The sequence below is a fragment of the Neoarius graeffei genome, chromosome 1 (assembly GCF_027579695.1).
Source record: "Neoarius graeffei isolate fNeoGra1 chromosome 1, fNeoGra1.pri, whole genome shotgun sequence".
Taxonomy (NCBI): domain Eukaryota; kingdom Metazoa; phylum Chordata; class Actinopteri; order Siluriformes; family Ariidae; genus Neoarius; species Neoarius graeffei.
The window spans coordinates 113,671,742-113,693,026 of record NC_083569.1 but is presented as its reverse complement, the minus strand read 5'-3'; the positions used below and the strand labels follow the sequence as shown (position 1 = coordinate 113,693,026).

Below are 21,285 nucleotides of genomic sequence, written 5' to 3'. Positions count from 1 at the left end.
ACATTGCTGTAAGGAATCTCCCTACTTTTGAAGTGCGCGAACATCACCCGGCGCTCATCCGTTTGGCATTGTTGTGCAGTTGTTGACAACCGCTAGCGAAAAAAAAACGTTATAACGCGGCCTCTATATTGCAAGATGCTACAAATTGATACATTGTAAGGTTGACTGAGCACACACGCACATTGATGCTGAATTGCTAGAAGCTTTATTGACATCTCGTTGGCTATATGTGATCGCTGTAACCGGGACAGTTTGTTAGTGTTTGGTGTAAACTGGGACATTTCAGCGTCCCGACGGACCTTTGTCGGGACTGGGGACACACAACTCAAAATCGGGACCGTCCCGGTCAAACCGGGATGTCTGGTCACGCTAGGCTTAGATTATGTGAAGCATCCACCATACAAGTCCCTCTGAATGAGCTGTTACTATAGAAACAGTACCATATTAGGATGAGCGTGTGGCACACCTAAAATAGGGTGACCACATTTAGGTGGTAAGACTCCTTTAATTAGTATTATAATTATTTTTGTTCATGTATACATTTATGTTTTGAATTAAAAGTCGTATATTGCCTTGAGGTGCTTCGCTTATGTTGGAAATGGGAGGGGTGGAACGTTTGTGTTGTCACTAGTTGCTCCGGGGAACAGTAAGGGAGCGGAACGGATGCTGTTTCCTCAGAAGCAATCTGGGAAGGAAACAAGGTGCATTGTGTCCTCATTCCTCTGCTTTATACAGGTAAATATATTTGTTTTACCTGCTTTATACAGGTATATTTGTTTCCGCGGTCTCCCATCCCTGGGACCCGTAACAAGTGCACTGTCAGAGCTGCTGTTATAGAAAATTAATCAACACCTTTTGACCAATCAGAATCCAGAATTCAACAGTTACATGGAATAATGTTATAGTGAGTATTTCTGCACTTCTCTGTTTCCATACAGGTATAAACACCTTTATAAGAGATTAGGAATGTGTTCATCTTTCTCATCATCACTGAATGGTTTATTATTATAATAATATTTTGTGAAATAAAAGTTTTATCAGCTGTATCTCACATATGAGAGTGAATCTCTCCCTGATAAACACACACTCAACTGTTTTACTGACTTTACTGAGCCTTGTTCGACCTCACTGACCACAAATAACACCTACCTTTTAAAACTTATTTCAAGATTATTTAAAACATTATAGAATAACAAGGAATTGCTATAATTATGCAGTATTTTTATTCACACCCCTCCTAACTTCAAACCTGTTGAAAAAAGGTGAAAAATTTATGCTGTACCTCTTACTGTAATCCTGACTTCATTACTGTAGTCTGTGTAGTAGTAGTTTGTGTTCCGCCTGCGTGCGATACACCGATACCCGGTTTCTCCTGCAGTATCAACTGTCACTCTGAGTGTGTTGGTGTTTGTAGCTCCAGTGTTCACAAACTGCCAATACTGATTATATTTGTCCCAGAGAAACTGCCATCCAGCCCCCTGCTGCAGCTCACAGCTCAGAGTGATGGTGTCTCCAGTGTAGACGGAGCTCTGAGGATTCACTCTCACAGTCGCTTTGGGTTTTTCTGTTGGTATGAAATGATGAAGGTGTCAGAGCTGCTTTTCACTTCACAACAGAAGCAACAGATTCACTGTGTTCATTCAATGCTTTCAGAAATATTTCTAACATAAACATTTATATTTTTTTCGCGGTCCAAATCCTGCGCTCTGATTGGCTGGCGAGCGGGTCTGTATCCTAAATGTTTGCCAGCATTTCTCAGGAGAATAGCATTAATTTTACAGCATGGATAGCGATAACGACAGTGTTCACAGCGAGAGCGAGTTTCACTACCCTGAGGAAGAAGAAATAAAATAAAACATTTCAGCAGAAAGCTAAAAACCTCTAACTTGCTCACAGTTTGATCTCATTAGTTAATGAGGCCCATTTTGGACCATGTTATCCTCATACATAGCATTACGTTCGGTAAAAACTTTAAACCAGTACAATCTCTTCTTCAAAGTTTCACCAAATGGCTTTATGTATGCAATATAAAGGTCATAATACTGGATAACTTTGGTCGAGCAAAAACATGGCTGAATCCTGAATGACTCCTATTTGTATAAATAGGGCACTACATAGGCGGCAGAATGTAATGTTTTTCCTGCCATGGAAGTGCACTTGTATACCGAGGAGGAAGCCATTTGCATTACAGCCGTGAATGAGGATTCAAAATGGCGGCTCGGCTCGGTTTCCCCTTTCGGGCGCTTTCTGTTAGAATTTGGGAAAGAAAAAAATAAATATATTATTAACCAGCTTAAGGTCAGTTCTTATGGTGAAATACCGTGACCGTCAATCAAATTCATTGATCATGAGATAAGATGTTGAAGTCGATCTCAGGGTCCATTTATAAAAATGACAGAACACTGTTGCTGAAAATAATTGGGTTGAGATGTAACTTAAAATGGAAGTTTGACACTTTTCCCATAGAGTAACATAGAAATGGGCGGGGTTACAACTGTACTGCAGCCAGCCACTAGAAGGCCTCAGAGACAATTTTGGCTTTACTTTTGAATCCCTGTTACTATAACAACCCATATATATCACCTGGCTGTGCCTGTTCATACTGGGGCATTCTTAGTTCCAGTATTGATGCATCTCTAAAGTAAAGGGATTTTTATGTCGAATTAAAGAACCACAGTGAAACTCATGTAAAACTATGTATTCACGTCAGAAGTTTTGTTGGTCATTGTTTTCTTATTTTATTACCATTATTTATCTGAAATGAACATAATTCTTGTGAATGATTATTAATCAGCTAGTAACAAATTCTACACAACCTTTATAACCCCATAGAAAGAAGAAATTACACAATATAAAGGATGAAGTGTATACAGTATAAATCACCTTGAACATGGGCCACTGGTATCAGTGAAACCAGCACTAAAAAGGGAACAGAAACAGAAAACATGATGTAAATCTGAAAATTATTCAGTCTGTTCATGGAAACAGCACACTGTAGACACAAATGATTCAGTCTTACTCAGAAAATCTAAACTACCAGCTGTAAGAAATTCAAAAGTGACTATTCTGCTCATTAATGCCTTTATTTAATGAAAATTGCTTTATTTAAAGCAAATATTATGATTAAAAGTGTGATAATCTCAGCACTGGGACATAAACCCATGTCCTAATGACACAAACTCATCACTCAGGACATTCAGACTGCAGATGGAGAACTTTATACCCCACCACTCACTCTAATGAAGACACAAAGAGAACATTTACTCACAGAGCATCACCGGGAGTGGACTGAGCTCCATCCTGTAACTCTAATGACTGACTGAGTGAGGTGTGGTGAGTGTTCAAGTCTCAACACTTCCTGTGGTTTCTCGCTTTCAATCACACTACAAGGAAAGAAAGAGAGGATGAGTGTATCCCAGATCTTTAACTTCTCTTTTAGTGTGTACAGGCACTGTATCTGCTCTTCCTTCCTCTTTCCAGAAAAATCTTCAATACTTTTTGTTTTTCTCAAACTCTCACATACAAATAGAGCACACAGTAGAGACTCCACTGCATTAAATCAAGAGAAGCTGAAAGCTTGACAAGCTACAATTTCTAGGTCGCTCATCTTTCATCCAAGTTCAAGCTCCTTTGAGTTTAGTGTTTAATTTTCGAGACAAACAACAATTCACTCACCTTCACACCTACAGTCAATTTAAAGCCACCTATTATTCAAAACCTGGATGTTTTTGGATGATGGGGGAAACCGGAGCAAACCCACACAAACACAGGGAGAACAAGCAAACTCCACACAGAAAGGCCCCCATCAGCCACTGGCCAGTGGGCTTGAACCCAGAACCTTCTTGCTATGAGGCAATAGTGTTAACCACTACACCACCATGCCAGGCTATGCAGGTGTGAATAATATTTATTTCTGTATGTAGTTTCTCAGAAGCCCAATCCATGTGTGTATTATTATTGGTCTTCTGTACTGGTTTATAGATAGAGTAGTAAATATCAAAACAGTTCACCTGAAAGAAAAAGTGGAAATAAATTAAGAGTGTTTGTTTTAGCATAAATGTTTAAGACAGATCACTTGTGATGTGCAAATCAATTATAATTACTCCAGAGGGAGGTAATACATAAACTCACAGAACACTTTACAGACATCCCAACCTGACAAAATTAATTTCAGGGACACCCCCTGCCAAGAAAATTTTGGATTTGGTTGATGTGATTTCCTGCATTCTGGTGGATTTTGGGGTGGCCTTTTGGAGATGAACAAGACCTGAATTCACTCAATTCACTCAGATTCATAGCCAACACCCTGACTTGGGGACTTAGCTGCCCCCAACCCATACAGTAAACTATGATAATTACAATGTGTCATATATTAAGCTCCTTACTGTTTGAATCTGGACACCCCACCCCCCATAAATAAGGAAGGATGACCAGGATAGATAGATACTGTAGATATTTCACCACAGAACATTCCTTTACTTAGATACCAAAACACAAATGAATATAACAGAACAATGAATGAATTGCATGAATGACAATGAATGCAATTGTACACATAGGCCTAGGCCTAAAGGGCGCTTTCCTTTCCTCTGTTCTATGCCTGTTCCTTTTGCAAGCTTTCATTGTATTTCGAGGCTGCTTGCTTTGCAGATTTGAGCAATTTTCCAGACACCTCCACCTCGTAGCACTCTGTGTCAATAAACTTGTTAATCTTACAAGACATCAGATTCACAAGTGTGTGGTGAGACATCTGACCCCTAAATTCTGTTTTGATGTGACGCACCATGCTGAATGCCCTTTCCCCATCGCAATTAGAATTTGGCAGCACCAATAGCAGCTTCATCAGCTGACAGAGCTCCCTGAATCTCAACTGCCCTGAGCTCACAGATGTGACTTTGGACAGCTTCCCCTAGCACTCATCAACTGGTAAATTCTTATAATTTGGCACCATTGCTTCCAGGTTAGATGGCACATAATCCAGGACTTCTAAATGGAGCTGTTCTCTGGCATCTGCCTTCATTACATTTGGAAATCTTTCTGCCAAAGTCAAAATCTGCTCTGGTTTCACATCATGGTTCTCAGGATTGACCACTGACAGATTCATCAAGATTTTATCTCTCACTGGGAATTTTTCCTTTATTTTTTGAAAGCTTCTGACATAGAATGCTCTCCCCTCTCTGTAGAATTGCTTTGTCTTGTGACTGGAGAGTGCTGATTTTCACATCAGAAAATCACATATTTGATGGAAGATGGATATGATGTGTTAATAGTACCTGAAGATACAGTATTAATTGAACAGTGGATATTTTGCTCATGTTGTGAGAGAATCTCTTTCAGAGCCTATAAACACAGAAAAACCCGATGAGTTAGTTGAGAGAGATAACAGGATGGTGTGTCCATTCATTTGGACTGTAGATGGCTCTGGCAAAACCAGAGGCGGAGGTTTGTGCATTTATAGAAATAGAGCTTGGTGTACAAACTCTGTTGTCGCCGAGAGACACTGCTCACCTAATGTGCAGTTTCTCATGGTTAAATGTAGACCTTTTTATCTCCCAAGAGAACTCACATCAGTGATAGTTACTGCTGTATACACCACCAGATGCTAATGTTAAGCTTGCACTGGGAGAATTGCATTCAGCCATTAGCAAACAGCAGGAAATGCACCCAGAGTCTGCCTTTATTTTTGTGGGTGACTTCAATCACTGCAACTTGAAGACAGTACTTCCCAGACTGCATCAACATGTTACCTGCCACACAAGAGGAAATAAGACATGGGATCATGTTTTTTCAGTGGACAAAAAGGCAACGACAAGATTCAGAAATATACAGGGAAGTTTATCACAGAGTGATAAATAAATTAATTTTGTAATGGCTTTTTCCTTCGCGCCAATTCCGTGATGATTGTAGGGACCTTAAAATTTCAAACAGGTTCAGTTCACCTTAAAATCAGCTCTCTGTAAAGGGACACCGCAAGAATATCATAGGTTTTGGAATTTTGAAAAAAAAATGTATGGTTGCAGAAATACGATGATTTTAGTAAAATAAATTTAAATAAATAAATAAAAATAATGGTAATTGTGTGTTGACCCCCAGTACACACACACACCTCTACTTAACATTGTAGCACAAAATAGAAAGGGTGTATATGGTCCTAATTGGTTCTGTTAGAACCAGAAAAGGTTGTAGTTTTATGAGCAACTTAGTTTTGGAGCTGAATCCGAACAAATTCCTGCCTGTTGTGCGACACCTGCTCCTGCCGCTCCAGCACTGTAAAATGAAAGTAATTTATTGCCATTATTTAGCCTTGTGCCTCGCAAGTGAGCTTACAAAGATGACAATTACAAAGACACTGCTTTATCATAACTGTGAAAGTTGAACACCAAAACAAAAAACGATGATTTGTACCATGTATTCATTTCCTGGGTTCCAGAAAATGGCTGGAGCAGCTGTTACTCTTCTTCATGCTCTATGCACTGACTAACTGGTCGAAAGGTTTGGGATGAAGCTTGCTCACTTGCTCTAGATTCTGTGAGATTGTATGTAATGTGCGGGCATCAGGGAGCCGCTATCAATATGCTTGAGACTCCTGGAACTTCTGGGAGACTTGGGATGTCTGAGTTTATAAGGAAAACCTGCTTATTTATGCAATTATCCATCATCCAATCAAGTGACAGTAGCACAGTGTATTAAATCATGCAGATACAGGTGGGGTCACAGCTAGGAATTCTGGGCTCCTCTGGAAGAATAGTGCAGTCGGACTAATGAACAAATATACAGGGACATTCAATAGGGGAAAATGTGTTCTTAGAAATCTCATCTCATCTCATTATCTCTAGCCGCTTTATCCTGTTCTACAGGGTCACAGGCAAGCTGGAGCCTATCCCAGCTGACTATGGGCAAAAGGCAGGGTACACCCTGGACAAGTCGCCAGGTCATCACAGGGCTGTTCTTAGAAATGTTAAAGTCATTTCTTCATTAACACTGTGTGCTCTCAGTTCACAGTTCACACTTGAAACTACTAATAGTACCTACTATTATTAGCATGAGCATGCCCAGTACATAAGATGAGCCAACCTCGTTGACTTGCTATTGAAAGCTAGGGTAGGTAATTTTTGAGAAACCAGATTTTGAAAGTATCCAACTGAAAAATCCCACCCCCTCCCTTTAGCCCTCCCTCCAAAAACATGTGAAAGTGCACTGTAATTGGATCAGACTCCAGCTCAGAATGAAACATGGACTGTGGAACACATTTTGAATTGGTCAGGCCCAACAGTTCCCCAACCAATAAAATAAAATATTTTTAATGAATTTAATTGGCTTGTAGAGCAGTCACATGAATTCAAATGTTTCTTTGTTTGTTTCTTTATTTCTAATCACATTTTCCTTTGCAACTGATTCGAAGATGCATTGGCGAAATGGTGGATTTCTCAGGTATGTTTATAACTTATAATTTCTCCTTTTCTACCTTTATCATTCACTTCATGTGTGAAGATTTTTGAAAATAAATACAGATATATAAATACAGATACATCCGCCATTTCGCACGTGAATTTCTTTCGGCAGTGACCAACTTGAGTCCAAAAAACTCTTTTATGACCAATGATTCACTTTAACTTACAACAGAAGTTAAAACCACAAACTTTTTCCAAGTACACACGAAAATGCGGGTCAAAAAAGACCGTAGAAAAGGTAAAAACAGCTATTACAGAAATGGATTACTTCGCATCGCCAGTCAAACTCTTATGGTTGTCAAGGAATGTCAAGTTAGCTTGCCCACCACGGGCTTGTTGCTATGGGGAAAACTGACGCGTGACCAATTCCTGCAACTGGTCTATTGGATCAGACTCCAGCTTAGAATGAAACATGGACTGTGGAACACATTTTGAATTGGTCAGGCCCAACAGTTCCCCAACCAATAAAATTAATAATTTTTTTCGTGGTCTGGTTTCCATCAAATCAGGCGCTCTGAGTGGCTCGCAAGCGGTCCAGAATCCTCTGATATGGACCCTGGTTACGGACCTTTGGCGACTCGCTCGTTCACAACAACAAACATAGTAGCAATTTTTGGCAACATTTATTTTTGCGTTTCTCAGTATAATAGCCTTAATTTTTCAGCATGGATAGCGATAACAACAGTGTTCACAGCAAAAGTGAGTTTTACTACCCTGATGAAGATGAAATAAAAGAAAACATTTCAGGAGAAAGCTGAAAACCTGTAACTGTTGCTAACGCCGAGCAAAAAGATGGCTGAATCCTGAATGACTCAATTTTGTATAAATAGAGGACTACATAGGCAGCAAAATGTTTTTTTTTTTCCTGCCATGGAAGTGCACTTGTATACCCAGGAGGAAGCCATTTGCATGACAGCCATGAATGAGGATTCAAAATGCCGGCTCGTCTTGGCTTTGTTTTCCCTTTCGGGTGCTCATATTTTCTGTGTGAATTTGGTAAAGAAAAAAATTAATATATTATTTACCAGGTTAAGGTTGGTCCATATCATGAAATACCGTGTTCTCAGCCTTGAGAATACTGACCTCTGCTCAGAGGTCTCGGTGAGCATTTTCAAGACCTTGGTCACGGTATTTCACGATATGGACCTCCCAGCTGGTAAATAATATACATTTTAGTGAAATTTGACTGACTAATAGAGCAGTCACATGAATTCAAATGTTTGCTTCTTTATTTCAAATCACATTTTCCTATGCAACTGATTCGAAGACGCATTGCCCATGAGAGGAAAGGACAGTGAGAAGGGAGAGAAGTCTCATCTCATCTCATTATCTCTAGCCGCTTTATCCTTCTACAGGGTCGCAGGCAAGCTGGAGCCTATCCCAGCTGACTATGGGCGAAAGGCGGGGTACACCCTGGACAAGTCGCCAGGTCATCACAGGGCTGACACAGAGACACAGACAACCATTCACACTCACATTCACACCTACGGTCAATTTAGAGTCACCAGTTAACCTAACCTGCATGTCTTTGGACTGTGGGGGAAACCGGAGCACCCGGAGGAAACCCACGGGGACACGGGGAGAACATGCAAACTCCACACAGAAAGCCCCTCGTCGGCCGCGGGGCTCAAACCCGGACCTTCTTGCTGTGAGGTGACAGCGCTAACCACTACACCACCGTGCCGCCGGGAGAGAAGCTATAAAAAAAATATTCATTTCCCTAAGTAGAGCCCTACCGTTTCCATGGTCCATGATATGAAAAAAGTCATCTACCACACTCTCCATTCAGTAAAAGAGCTAACACACACTTATTTCACTGTTTAGGCGACCCTGTAGAAGGATAAAGCGGCTAGAGATAATGAGATGAGATGAGATGTTTGTTTGAGCACAGAAACTGTTGTGAAAAGTGCTAAATAAGCAGTAAACTGTTTCTGAGAACAGTTAGCTGTGAGAGCACAGGCGCACACAAATATCAGGACAAACACCAAACCGATACGACTGCCTGGGCACTTCACAAAGATATTTTCAGCAATGTTCAAATAAAATAACGCTAACCAGTCACCTTAGCCAGAGATGTTCCTCTCAGAATATCTCTGCCTTAACATTAGAAACAAGATAAAAGTAGCCCGAATTTAGCAGGTTTGGAAATTGAAATTTGTTTCATCAAAGCTGATGGTCTTGCTTAAATTCTGTTTCAATTAGTGTGATTTACTGAATCATGCACACAGCAATTCAGTGATAACAAAGAGCCTGTGAACTACTGGAATGTTGTGGGTCCTTATCGTCATCACCATTCACTTCACCAGCAGCAGCCCAGGATACAGGTCAAGATCTTCAGTTAATGTTCACATCAAACATCATAATGAGAAAAACTGATCTCAGTCACTTTGACTGTGATATGGTTGCAGGCAGTGTCTAGACTTTACACAGAAATGGGGGGAGGGGGGACCCACACAATCCAACAGGTAGAAATGCCTTGTTGATGAGAGAGGTCAGAGAAGAATGACCTAACAGTAAAGTTACAGGAATTCTACATTCGACTGACCTCAGAAAAGTTAAATTAGAGATCGGAATGACATCATTTTAACCTCCATTGACAAAGGGGGAGAAACATAGGCGCCTCCATCTTCATCTTGTGTTAGCCTTCCTTCTCAATCCAACAAACTGTATAATCAGTGTTATAGACTTCACTAAAGCACATCCTTTTTATATACAGCATAACTCACTGAAAAGTAAAGGTGATGATACACGGGGCAACTTTTTGGGCAATGTTGCTGGGCAACTGCACTTCAACACTTTCCCACTGAGATTGGGCAACATAATTTCTATCTGAACAATTTTGATCATTTCGGGCAACTTTTTAAGATCATCCAATCAGAGTGCTAGCAGCGAATCACACGACCACCTGAGAGCTTCTGAAATTTTCAACAAAGATGGCAGCGTCTCAACAGCACTGGAGCAAACAAAAAGAGAGACAAGAGCTAAGTGTAAACTGCGGTTACCTAAACACCGCTCCATAGAAACTGAATGGGATTTAGCTAACTAGCGGTGGTTTTTGTGAATATACTTTGCTGAAAGTTATCGCTAGCTCTGTAGGAATAATGTTAGCTATCTTGCATCAAGGTAAAAGTGGTGGGCAGCTCTTTTTTTAAATTTGCTATAGAGATTGTCTAACTTATCGTTTGATCTAATTCACATACAGAGCATGACTGCTTCTGGGAACCTGAGGGTGAAACTTTGGGATCTAAAAAAGAAAGAAAGCCTTTCAGGAGCTCTGTCACCACTTTTCCTCCAGAGCAGCATCTCCTGGTCCCGGTCCTTCTCCCCCGAGATGAGAATTAAATGATAATGTTTTTGCCATTATGTTTTTGTGATATATGTGTCAGTTATTCCTTATAGCATATGTGATTGAGGCTAATAGCATTTTTAAAGAGATTTAAGAAATGTTTGCTATTAACAGAATATTTTGACTTATAAATGTAAAAATAATGACAAATTATCTTTTGACCAGAGTGTCTATTCAGTTTTGTTCCAGAAGTCATACAGACTTGAGGGAAATAAAGGCTGAAGCCAAGACAAAAGTGACAGCTGCAAATGTGTAGCCGGGAGAAATACACACAGCACACAAATGCAATTGAATATAAAATGGATTTATTGAAAATCAAAGTTCCCAGTAGGCTAGTTGAAGCCCGGGATAAGAGTTTGTTTATATAATCAAAACAATTTGGTCCCCCTCTGTGAACCAGGTGTCTTATTCTTGAAACAATCTTACCAAACACAAAACACCAGAAAACCTAACCGAGTGCTTACGAAATGTATAAGTAGTACACAAAAAATGCGCGGGGAATAAACCACATCCCATACGTTACAGTGCAAACAATGGATTCGACACGTTACAGTACCAATAAACCCCAAAAATACGGCAGTGGACAGGCTGTGAACGGAACAACCATACAGTTGATTATTCTCTAAATAACATCATTGTTACTGGTAATTAAAAATTAAGCGGTACAGTCTTATAAATCATACTCACTTTCGTTACTAGCAACTATCACCCATGTTTCTCCAGTCTCCAATACACGGTAGACCAATCAAACTCCATCTGCTATGTGCACCAGAACATTCAAACTCAAATTTTTTCAATGACACTTCATTTGTATTTGAACTATTTTAAGTATAAATGTACGAACTTACATTGCTCACTCGAGTGTTATAACAGGGTTTTTAAACCATTAACCCCCCAACCTCGCTTTTCCTGTGAATCTTCCCGGTTCTTCCTATCAGGAAGTCACGCCTCCCTTCAATGGCCTAGTGGGGTTGCCGTAGTCCGTTCGCGTTTTTGATTTCTTAAAGGTACAGCACATAAAGAAGGTAAAATTCCACCTTTCTCCACCAGAGGCCACCCATCACCAGGCTACATTCTCCCCTGCTAAGGAGTCAACGTCCTCGATGACTATCAGTGTCACCTTAACCTCTTTGCACAGGACTGCTATATCAATTTGAATCCTGAGTGGGACAAACTGGACCAGACTCTAACACTGATCTAGGTTGGTGGTACAAGTTTGAATGTTGTCCGGCATTCTGCCTTGTGCTTCTACGGGGGATGCAGACAGGGATACTGGCTGATTCTGAACCGGTATCTTCTTCAGGGTCGGTGCCCTCATCCTCATAAGGGTGAGGCTGGACTATCCCTTCAGCCCCTAGATTTTCTTCATTGGACATTCCGACCCCAATTTCATTTTCCACTCTTGTATTACCAGTCACTTCATCAATGGGAACAAGTTCTCCCCTCATTTCATCATCTGAGCATTCACTGCCCGACTCTGAGTCCTCGCTTCTGACTGACTCTAGAGGCTGTCTGCGCTTGCTCTTTTCAGGGTCTGAGTCAACCAACTCCCCACCCGCACATGGCCTGATGTCCACCCTATTCACCCTCTTAGCCGCCCCCCCCCCAATAGGTTCTAGGGTGTACGTAGTCCCCTTAATACCAACTACCCGGTATGAGGCAGACTGCCAAGCGTCCTGAATTTTGTTACGTCCTTGAGGTCGATTTCTGATGTATACAACCTGCCCAATATCAATCGGTGGACAATAAACCTTTCCTTTCTGTAAGGCCATTCTCTCAGCTGCTTTTTGTTCTGTAAACGCCTTGGCTCGGGCATGGGCCTCCTTCAACCTCTTTTGATGCACAGCTAACCAGTCTTGATTGGTAACCCCAGGGCCCTCCCGTCCCAACAATGCATCTACTGGTAACCGGGGTTCCACTCCAAAGAGTAGGTAATGGGGAGAGTACCCAGTGGTTGAGTGAGGAGTCACATTGTAGGCATACACTAACTTGGGTAAGTGTTCAGGCCAACGACGTTTTTTTTCAGGGGGCACAGTGCGCAACAACTCATGGAGGGTCCAATTGAACCTCTCACATTGAGCATTTCCTGTGGGATGGTGAGGTGTGGTGCGACTCTTCCTGACGCCATACAACTTGCACAGCTCTGCAATTACCTCACTTTCAAAATTGCGGCCCTGATCTGAATGCAACCTTTCCGGTACGCCATATTTCATGAACCACTCTCTGAGAAGAATCCTGGCTGTGGTGTTTGCCTTCTGGTCTCGTGTAGGGTAAGCTTGTGTGAATTTGGTAAAAACGTCTGTTACCACTAGCACATTTTCCCTACCATCTGTTGCAGGCTCCAGCACTGTAAAATCTACAGCCACTACTTCCAGTGGCCTACTGGCTATGAAAGACTTCATTTGCGGGTGAATCTTTGGCTGTGGCATTTTAGTTAAGATGCAACGTTGACACCTCTTTATCCATCGGTCCACATCCTCCCACATCCCAACCCAGAAACATCGTTGCCACAAGAGGTGTAAGGTTCTCTCGATGCCTTGGTGGCCCATGGCATCATGCACATTCTCAAGGACCTGTCTTTTCAGAACCTCAGGGATCAAGAGCTGGAAGCACTCACCGTATCTTACATCATGCACCACCCGATACAGTAGCCCATCACACTCCCTGATGTGGACCCATTGCTTGAGCAAAGATTTTAAAGGCTTCGACAAAACTGCTCTGTCCCCCCCACTTGGTCTATGTTTCTGATCCCAAAGTGTTTTAAATTCACTAAGAACTGGATCCTGACGTTGAAACGTACACAATTCATCTCTCGAATATCCTGGGAGGCTAAGTGTCGATCCCTGAGCCGGGTTTATAGGGGGAGTGACTGCACTAGAGGCTCGTATCTTTCTTGCCTCACATCTTGCCATGCCCATTTCAGCCAATTCAGAATGCAGAGCTGTACCCTTCCTCATCACGTTGCAAATCACAGTACAATTGTCATACTCAATGTCTTCTGGGGCACCCTGAGGCTCCCCTGCTAAGGGCTGCCTAGAGAGGGCATCTGCAGCTGCATTACAACGCCCTGGGCGATACTGTACGTCAAAATCAAATGTCGCCAGCTGTGCCACCCATCTTTGTTCGATGGCTCCTAGCCTTGCTGTGTTGAGGTGACACAGTGGATTATTATCTGTAATGACAGTAAATTTAGCTCCCAGTAAATAACCACAAAATTTTTCCACTATCGCCCACTTTAGGGCTAAGAGCTCTAGCTTCATGCTACCGTAATTTTTGTCATTTTTCTCAGCATTTCGCAATCTCCGACTTGCATAAGAAATCACTCTCATAACGCCATCCTGCCGCTGTGACAGTACAGCTCCTAACCCAAGTCCACTCGCATCGGTTTCAACAATAAACGGAGCAGTAAAATCTGCAAAACCCAGCACAGGTGCGCTTGTAAACTTCTCCTTTAACTCATTGAAGGCCTTCTGGCATTCAGCATTCCATAGGGTGTTTAGCATCTGATTGACCTTGGCAGGGGGCCCCACGTCAAGGCACACATTCACTAAATCATGCAGAGGACCTGCTATCTTTGAAAATCCATGAACAAACCTCCAAAAGTAGCTACAGAACCCCAGGAACAAACGCAATCCTTTTAACGTGGTGGGTACTGGCCACTCCCTTACCGCAGCTATTTTGTGAGGATCTGTTCCTATTCCTTCAGCAGAGATTTGGTGCCCTAAGAATGTCACTCTTTCTTGTAAGAAATGACACTTCTCAATCTTTACCTTTAGACCGGTCTCTTGCAGTCGCCTTAGTACAAGATCCAATCTCTCCAAGTGTTCACTGAAAGTGTTAGAGAACAAACAAATGTCATCTAAGTATACTAACAGAATCTGAAAAACCAAGTCGTTCATGGTTGCTTGCATTAATCTTTGGAAAGTCGTGGGCCCATTACAGACTCCAAACGGCATCCTTAGGTGTTCATAAAGGCCAAACGGAGTTGTAAAGGCCGTCTTATGGCGGTCATGTTCCGCGACTGCTACTTGATGATAGCCGCTGGCTAAGTCAATACTGGAGAAGAATTTTGCACCTCGCAAAGCGTCGAAACTCTCATCGATGCGGGGTAAGGGGAATGCATCACGCATGGTTTTCTGGTTTAATTTCCTATAATCAACACAAAGACGTATGGTGCCATCTGATTTCCTAACCACCACTACCAGTGAGGCATAAGCGCTTGAGCTCTCCTGTATGACTCCCTTTCTCAATAACTGGGAGATAGGCTCTTTTACCTCCTTATACTGAGTGGGCGGGATTCTGCGGTAAGGTAGGTTAACTGGGACATCATCGACCAGTTTAATCTCATGAACTACTCTATCTGTGTATCCCAGATCCTCCTCCCCCACAGCAAACACCTGCGCATATTTGGACAATACCGATCGCAACTGTGCCTACTGTTCTGTTGTGCCACCCACATCCAGATTATCCAAGAGGTTTGTTATGTTAGTGTCTGTGTCCTTCTCACCCATGTCCAAAGATATCTGCTCAGTGTCTGCTGCTATGCGTTGAAACCTGACTTCTCATTGTTGTTCATTATCCATGCACTGTACTGGCATCAGAACACCTAGCCGGGTTCTTGGATGGAGCCATACATCCTCCTCTGACAAATTACAAATTTGAACAGGAACCCAATTACCATGCACATTGACCAAAGTAGGCATGACCACTACCCCTCCAGGTAGCGAAATTCTACTAGGCTCTAGCAACCATGGCCCTTCCGGTTTCAACATTGCAGCCTGTACTCGAGTCTGGACGACGGTGACTGCCCCTGCCGGTACATACAATGACCCTTTACTCGCTGTCCTCACCATCACAGTTTTGTCAGGTCTACACTCCTGTACATTCTGGAATGCAGTCCTCCATTCAGAAAGTAGTTTCCCTCCCAATGTGGTATCAAATTCAGCTTGGGCCAACTGACGACATCGGCTGATGACATTCATGCCAATTATGCCTGGAGCTGAGCCCCGCGAATCGTGTAGGTCTTTCACAACCAAGAACCCGCAGTGAGGGATATTCATCCCCATAGCCTCCACTTCCAACTCGAGATACCCCTTATATGGAATGTCTAATCCGTTAGCTGCTGTCAACTTGAGCCACCCAGTGGTAGACAGGACATCTTTGTCCTGCCCACCCAAATGCTCATAGAAGAATTTTTCATAAATGGTGCTCACTTGACTCCCTGTATCCAGCAAACAAGAAATGGGTACACCCCTCACCTTAATTTCTACCACTGGACAAGTGCCTACTGCTCGTTGCAATAAGACGTCATGAGAGGGTAACATCTTTGAGCCTGTATTTTCTCCCCGAATTGCCTGGCTCACAGCAATTGGAGTGGGTCATTTCCCTGAGCCCCAGAGTTAACCACCCCCCTCACCTTGTATTTCTGTGGACATTCTTTGGCGATATGGCCTTCTTTCTGACACTTCAGACAGATTGGCTTACCATCTTGTGTAAATCTTAAAGGAGCCCGGGGCTGTACCCTGGAGGTGGTTGCTGTCTGAGTTGTTAGGTCTTTTATTGCTTGTGTTAGCTCATTAATTTGCTTCCCTTGCTCTGACACCACCTTCAAAACGTCATTCAAGCTCATGGGATTTTGTCCTGAGGCGCCAACTGCTGCACAGTAGGCCTCATCTCCCTGATCAGATACTCTACTCTTACTCTTGGTGGATTTGGCATGTGCAGAGGGCTCCTCCATTGTCCAGAGACTAGCTTCCTCACGCACTTCTACCATTGTGCTAGCGGGTTTACCTCTCACGTATCTTCTAAGTTCCCGTCTCAGAGTAGGCTCACGAATCCCCTCCACAAACTGGTCCCGCAAGGCCACTTGCACATTGGAAATTGAAGTAGGTGAGCGTTTGACAACCTGTTGCAAGGCCTTCCGCACGGCATGGGAATAGTCAAGTATGTCCTCACCCGCTCTCTGTTTGCAGCTATAGAAATCATGCAGGAGCTGGGGCACACTACGTTTATCAGTGAACGCTTCCCTCAAGTGCTTATACAAGTCTTCCACCGGAATGGGTTTGTCATCTGTGCAAAGTCGTACTTCTTCTAAAGCAGACCCTTTCAGTAATGACATGACAAAATCATACTTATCATGAGCTGACCGATTTGCCATTGTACGGAGAACCCTCTCAATCTCTTCAATGAAGTTATCCACTGATCTCCCATCTTTCTCAAGATCCCCGCTAAAGGGAGCAATGTGACGCTCCCTGGAAATATAGACATAAGATCTATTGTCTTCACCTTGCAAACCTGCAATGGTAGCCATAGCTCTTTCATGCTCCTCTCTAAGTTTAGTCAACTGTGCTTGAATGTCCACCTGTATGGGGTCCTCACTTTCAAGATTAATCGATACGTCCATCCTGAGAGATTCAGTCCTTAAAGCACGCTAATCAAAGGATAACGTCTCTGCAACGGTGTCCCCTGGGAGTGGATGGATGCCGTCCCCTCCAACGACGCACATCTGGCCTTGTCTGCAATCCGCACGCTCCCTTGCACAGTGATCTGACCACACCAGGTTGGCTCCTCCTCACTGGACCCGAGCCGTTCTTCACCACTGCCATATTTTGGATTGTTTGCACTATAACTCACCACCCCTGGGCGCCTATATGTACAAGTAACCCCACTCCTGGTACCAAGATTTGTAGCCGGGAGAAATACACACAGCGCACAAATGCAATTGAATATAAAACAGATTTATTGAAAACCAAAGTTCCCAGTAGGCTAGTTGAAGCCTGGGATAAGAGTTTGTTTATATAATCAAAACAATTTGGTCCCCCTCTGTGAACCAGGTGTCTTATTCTTGAAACAATCTTACCAAACACAAAACACCAGAAAACCTAACTGAGTGCTTACGAAATGTATAAGTAGTACACATAAAATGCGCGGGGAATAAACCACATCCCATACGTTACAGTGCAAACAATGGATTCGACACGTTACAGTACCAATAAACCCCAAAAATACAGCAGTGGACAGGCTGTGAATGGAACAACCATACAGTTGATTATTCTCTAAATAATATCATTGTTACTGGTAATTAAAAATTAAGCGGTACAGTCTTATAAATCATACTCACTTTCGTTACTAGCAACTATCACCCACGTTTCTCCAGTTTCCAATACACGGTAGACCAATCAAACTCCATCTGCTACGTGCACCAGAACATTCAAACTCAAATTTTTTCAATGACACATCATTTGTATTTGAACTATTTTAAGTATAAATGTACGAACTTACATTGCTCACTCGAGTGTTATAACAGGGTTTTTAAACCATTAACCCCCCAACCTCGCTTTTCCTGTGAATCTTCCCGGTTCTTCCTATCAGGAAGTCACGCCTCCCTTCAATGGCCTAGTGGGGTTGCCGTAGTCCGTTCGCGTTTTTGATTTCTTAAAGGTACAGCACATAAAGAAGGTAAAATTCCACCTTTCTCCACCAGAGGCCACCCATCACCAGGCTACAAATGTTTCAGTGTCCATCTTTGCGGTGTTTGTCTCCCGGGCAACAGATTTGCTCTTATCTGATTGGTTGTTGTCAATTGTCTGTTGCCCTAATTAGTTGCCCGGTGTCTCACCTGGTTGCTCGTTGCTGGGAACACTGCCCAGCAACACTGCCCAAAAAGTTGCCCCATGTACCATCACCTGAAGAGATGCTCCTTTGTGTAAGTCTGATGGCCATGTTGAACTTGGAGGAACTCGTAGTTGAGAGTTCACAAGTAGGAATTTCGAGTTGAAGGGGCGTTTTATGACCTGTAGTCAAATGCAGCAGATCGGAAATAGCCACTCTGAACAGAAACACATCTCACAACACACACACACACACACAAAAAAAAAAAAAACACCACCCGTTAAAACTTTTGGCAGATGGGCCACAACAGCAGAAGATCAGTCCTGTCAGCTAAGAAAAGGAATCTGACCCTAGAGTGGGCACAGGCCCACCCAAACTGGGTGTTCAAAAATTGGACACCTGGTCTAATACACCTTGATTTTTGCTGCATGATGCAGGTGGTAGGTTCAGAATTTGGTGTCAACAGCATGAATCCATGCAACATGCAAATATTTTCAGTTTGGACAACTTTTGGCTTTAAAACAAAACAGTAAGTGTCAGTGGGGTTACACCTGAAGAGTTACAAGTCAGTTATTGCTTTAACACAACCATCTTCACACCTCCATCTTCACACCTCTCCCCCCCATGTGTGTGTGTGTGTGTGTGTGTGTGTGTGTGTGTGTGTGTGTGTGTGTGTGTGAATACAAGGCTAATGAGGCATGTTTATTTCTGCATAACTGCTTTTTTTACACAAATAAGTAAAGAATTATTATTATTATTATTATTATTATTATTATTATTTAAAACACACACACAAGACATTAGTGTGTATTACAGTGAACTTGCTGTAGTAAGGTATTTCCCTGTTCAGTAACACAAATGGAAATTAGGTATTGAGTTATAAGGCATTTTCTCAGTAAGTCCAGTTAATGCAAACACTGTTGTCTTCAAGCTTCTCTGTTCACAGTAAAGTCCACCAGTTACAAAGGTAAAAGTTAGTTCTTGCTTTCACACATCCACTTTCACACCTCCCTCCTTCACTACTGAGCTTCCACCTTGATACTGAAATAGAAAATAAACCACATCCTTGAACTGGTCTCTGCTCTCAGGCTTCTCACACGATCACTCCCCTGTGTGTGTACAGGACTAATGAGAAATGTTTGTTTCTGCTCTTATTTTCTATTATTTTAAACAGAAAGGTAAATAATGATTAGTGATTATTGGAAAAAAAAAGTTCTGTGCATTAGTGTGGTATTAGTGTGTATTATAGTGAACTTCCTGTGGGAAGATGTTTCCCTGCACAGACCATTATAGTAACAAAAATGGAAACTAGGCATTTAGTTTGATGGCATTTTCTCAGTAAGTCTAGTTATTGTTAACATGGTTTTGTTAAAACCTTTCTAACCACAAGAAAAGACCACCAGAGTCTCACCACAGCAGCTAAAGACATTTCAGTTCATCACAACCATGACTTCCACTGATGAAAGTACAAACACCATCCAGTCATTTTCTTTTCGCAGATCAAATGATCATGAGAGGTTGTCACTGAGCAGCAGATGACAGCAGGACACAGAAGATCAGGAACAGATTCCATCAATACAGACTCGTTTACACTCATTAGATTATTTAAACCCTGTTTTAAACTTGCTCTACTTGTACTCTTACCTGTTGATCCATCATCATTACTGAGAGTTGTTACACATCAAACTAAACCCTTCTCATAACAGATATGGATACACTGATCCACCTGAGCAGTCATGCTGAAATACACACAATGTCCTAATGACACAATAAACTCATCACTCAGGACATTCACACTGCAGAATAACAACTTTATACCCCACCACTCACTCTAATGAAGACACAAAGAGAACATTTACTCACAGAGCATCACAGGGAGTGGACTGAGCTCCATCTTGTAACTCTAATGACTGACTGACTGACTGACTGACTGACTGACTGACTGACAGAGCAGTGGTGTGTGTTAAAGCCTTACCACATCCTGTGACAGAGAGAGAGAGAGAGAGAGAGGAGGGTCTATGTATGTCAGTTTTATATTTTAGTTGACACAGACATGGTCGCTCCTGTCCCTTTAGTATGGAGAGATTTTTGTTTCTTTATTATCCATTTTTGTTTCTTTATTATCCGTACTCACAGACACCGTGATCCAAGCGAATGATATAATATGCAAACGCAAGTACAAAATTCATGACTTGTAAATTGGGATTTGCACGCATGTATCAGGTTTTGCATGTGCATCTGTACTGAAACTTCATTTGCGACTCCTGTGTTCTTTGTGTGAAGTGATGAATCTGCATTTGCAGATCACCCAACACGCGGATGAATCCTTGCTTCCACTTGCGTAATTTTGAGACATTCATTTCGCACTTTTCCAATCCGATCCGCATATGCAAAGGTCTCAGTCCACACGCCAGAGGCTTGCACCCCCCTCCAGTAGAGGGCAGTGTTTCTATTTTACCGAAGTTCACTCCGGTTCGGCTACCCGCAAACAACTACTGTACTACCAAGGCGGTTGTGGTACTACCAGAGGTCTACCAGAAAATTTTTAATGGAGCGAAATATGGAAGCAATAACATCACGTTAACCTCAAGGATGAAATGGAAACAGAAATGAATGCCTGGGTGAGTCGAATATTTTGACATGATCAAGTAGTCAGAGATTGTTAAGTACTTTAGACTGACTTCGCAAGTAGTCTACTGACTCACTAGTACTTTTGGCAATGTGTATTTGTTTCATTTCCCTTATGAAGAAATGTACAGTAAAAAGTACAGTAGTCTATTACTGAATAGCCTACAATATGTTGACACAAAAACACGAAAACGCAAATGCAAAAAGAGAGTGTATTGCAGTTATTCCATAAGGGTTGTCACACATAGG

At 42.2% G+C, this 21,285-nt stretch overlaps 1 protein-coding gene across 1 annotated transcript in view; it reads right to left on the bottom strand.

Annotated features, from left to right (window-relative positions):
• Positions 1 to 21,285, bottom strand: part of LOC132885959 (B-cell receptor CD22-like) — a 163,643-nt gene that overhangs the window by 55,069 nt on the left and 87,289 nt on the right. The window contains exon 3 of the mRNA XM_060920490.1: positions 1,283 to 1,564. Within this exon, the coding sequence (XP_060776473.1) occupies positions 1,283 to 1,564 (282 nt within the window). The remainder of the gene's footprint in view (positions 1 to 1,282; positions 1,565 to 21,285) is intronic.